Consider the following 1340-nt stretch of genomic DNA (forward strand, 5'->3'; position numbering starts at 1 on the left):
ATACAGGAATGTCGCGTAAACGAGTTGACACGTTAAAGGTAGATATGATTGGGTTGTGTCAGTGCTCCCTTGCTTTTGTTTGGTCGGACATAAGGAGGGCAGTGCAGTTGAAAATAGGCTATAACCTACATTCCTTATATATCATACATGCAAATGACTGCACATGTTACAATAACATAACGCGAGACTATACAGCCGCATGCACACATTTACTTCAAGATGATGATGATGATGATTACCTTGTCTGCCGACAATTTCGGCAACATGCTCGGAGCTGGGAACGGGAACGCATTCGGTCATGTTAACGCTCTTTTTCCTGGGCTCGTTGTCATACAGAGAATTCTCGTCATTATCCAGTCCGAGCAGGGAGAGCTGGTCCAGGGCGATCTGTAGAGCTCTTTGGTCATCCAGGGCGTCCCCCTGCCCGCCGCTGCCGCTCCGCTCCATGTCGGCGAACAGCGAACTAGGCATCTTGGATAGGACTGGAAACAAAGAGGGAAAACTTACAGGAGGAGGGTGGGAGTGAGCTGGGAACGGCTGGTTTAAAAAGCTCCACGGGTGCGAATTCAATGCGCGTCCTTTTTCCTTGTGTCCAAATAATAGTCATAAAAATCAGTGCAATCCCGACGTGTGGAATAAGCGTTATTCCCAGAGACTGGAATGCCGGCGGTGGCAATATTCCCCTTCGAGTGCGCACCCCTCCCTTGCAGCTCGTTTCTGTTCGCTGTCTGACTCGCTGCAGCCAGACGCGGCACTACCGGAGAATATGTGCGCATGACGTCACCCCGGACGGACGGGGCAGGGACGGTGCGGCGCTGGGTTGGGATTTGCATACGCTGCGCTGATTGGACGGAGTCTGGATGGAAGAGAGGGGGGGTGACCGAGTTCAGCCACAGCTCGTCGCGGCCCGCCCTTTTCTTTTGTGGTCTTATTAAAAAGCAACATAACACATTTTATGTGAATTACAGTTATTGTTTAACTTTCTCGTTTTTATAATACTTCACCCAACGGTGTGGTTTAATTGTACATTAATAAAGAGCTGTTGGTTTACCTAACTTTAGCCTATACCTATGCTGAGGTGCAGAGCATCACCATTGTCTTCTGCGAGGTCTTTGTGGGTTATGGATTTACTTGCATTCAAGTGAAAATGCCAAAAATAAGTCTAATAATTGCACTTTAAGTAGATAGTGCTGAATCTGTTCAAATTCGGGCAGTATAACAGAAACACATTTAACACCCAGGTGGCCTATGTGTAAAATGTCAAAAGTTGTATACATAAAAAAATGAATCTTTATCATTAAAATGATATATGCCAATATTTTGTTCTACATGGATCTGTG

At 46.4% G+C, this 1340-nt stretch overlaps 1 protein-coding gene across 1 annotated transcript in view; it reads right to left on the bottom strand.

The window, feature by feature from the left end:
• The window catches only part of mex3b (mex-3 RNA binding family member B), a 3896-nt gene extending 3139 nt beyond the window's left edge, over positions 1–757 (bottom strand). The window contains exon 1 of the mRNA XM_067445085.1: positions 240–757. Coding sequence (XP_067301186.1) covers positions 240–471 — 232 coding nt within the window. The 5' untranslated portion in view covers positions 472–757. The remainder of the gene's footprint in view (positions 1–239) is intronic.
• Positions 758–1340: the final 583 nt, after the last annotated feature.

The sequence above is a fragment of the Pseudorasbora parva genome, chromosome 1 (assembly GCF_024679245.1).
Source record: "Pseudorasbora parva isolate DD20220531a chromosome 1, ASM2467924v1, whole genome shotgun sequence".
In the NCBI taxonomy this organism is placed as follows: Eukaryota; Metazoa; Chordata; class Actinopteri; order Cypriniformes; family Gobionidae; genus Pseudorasbora; species Pseudorasbora parva.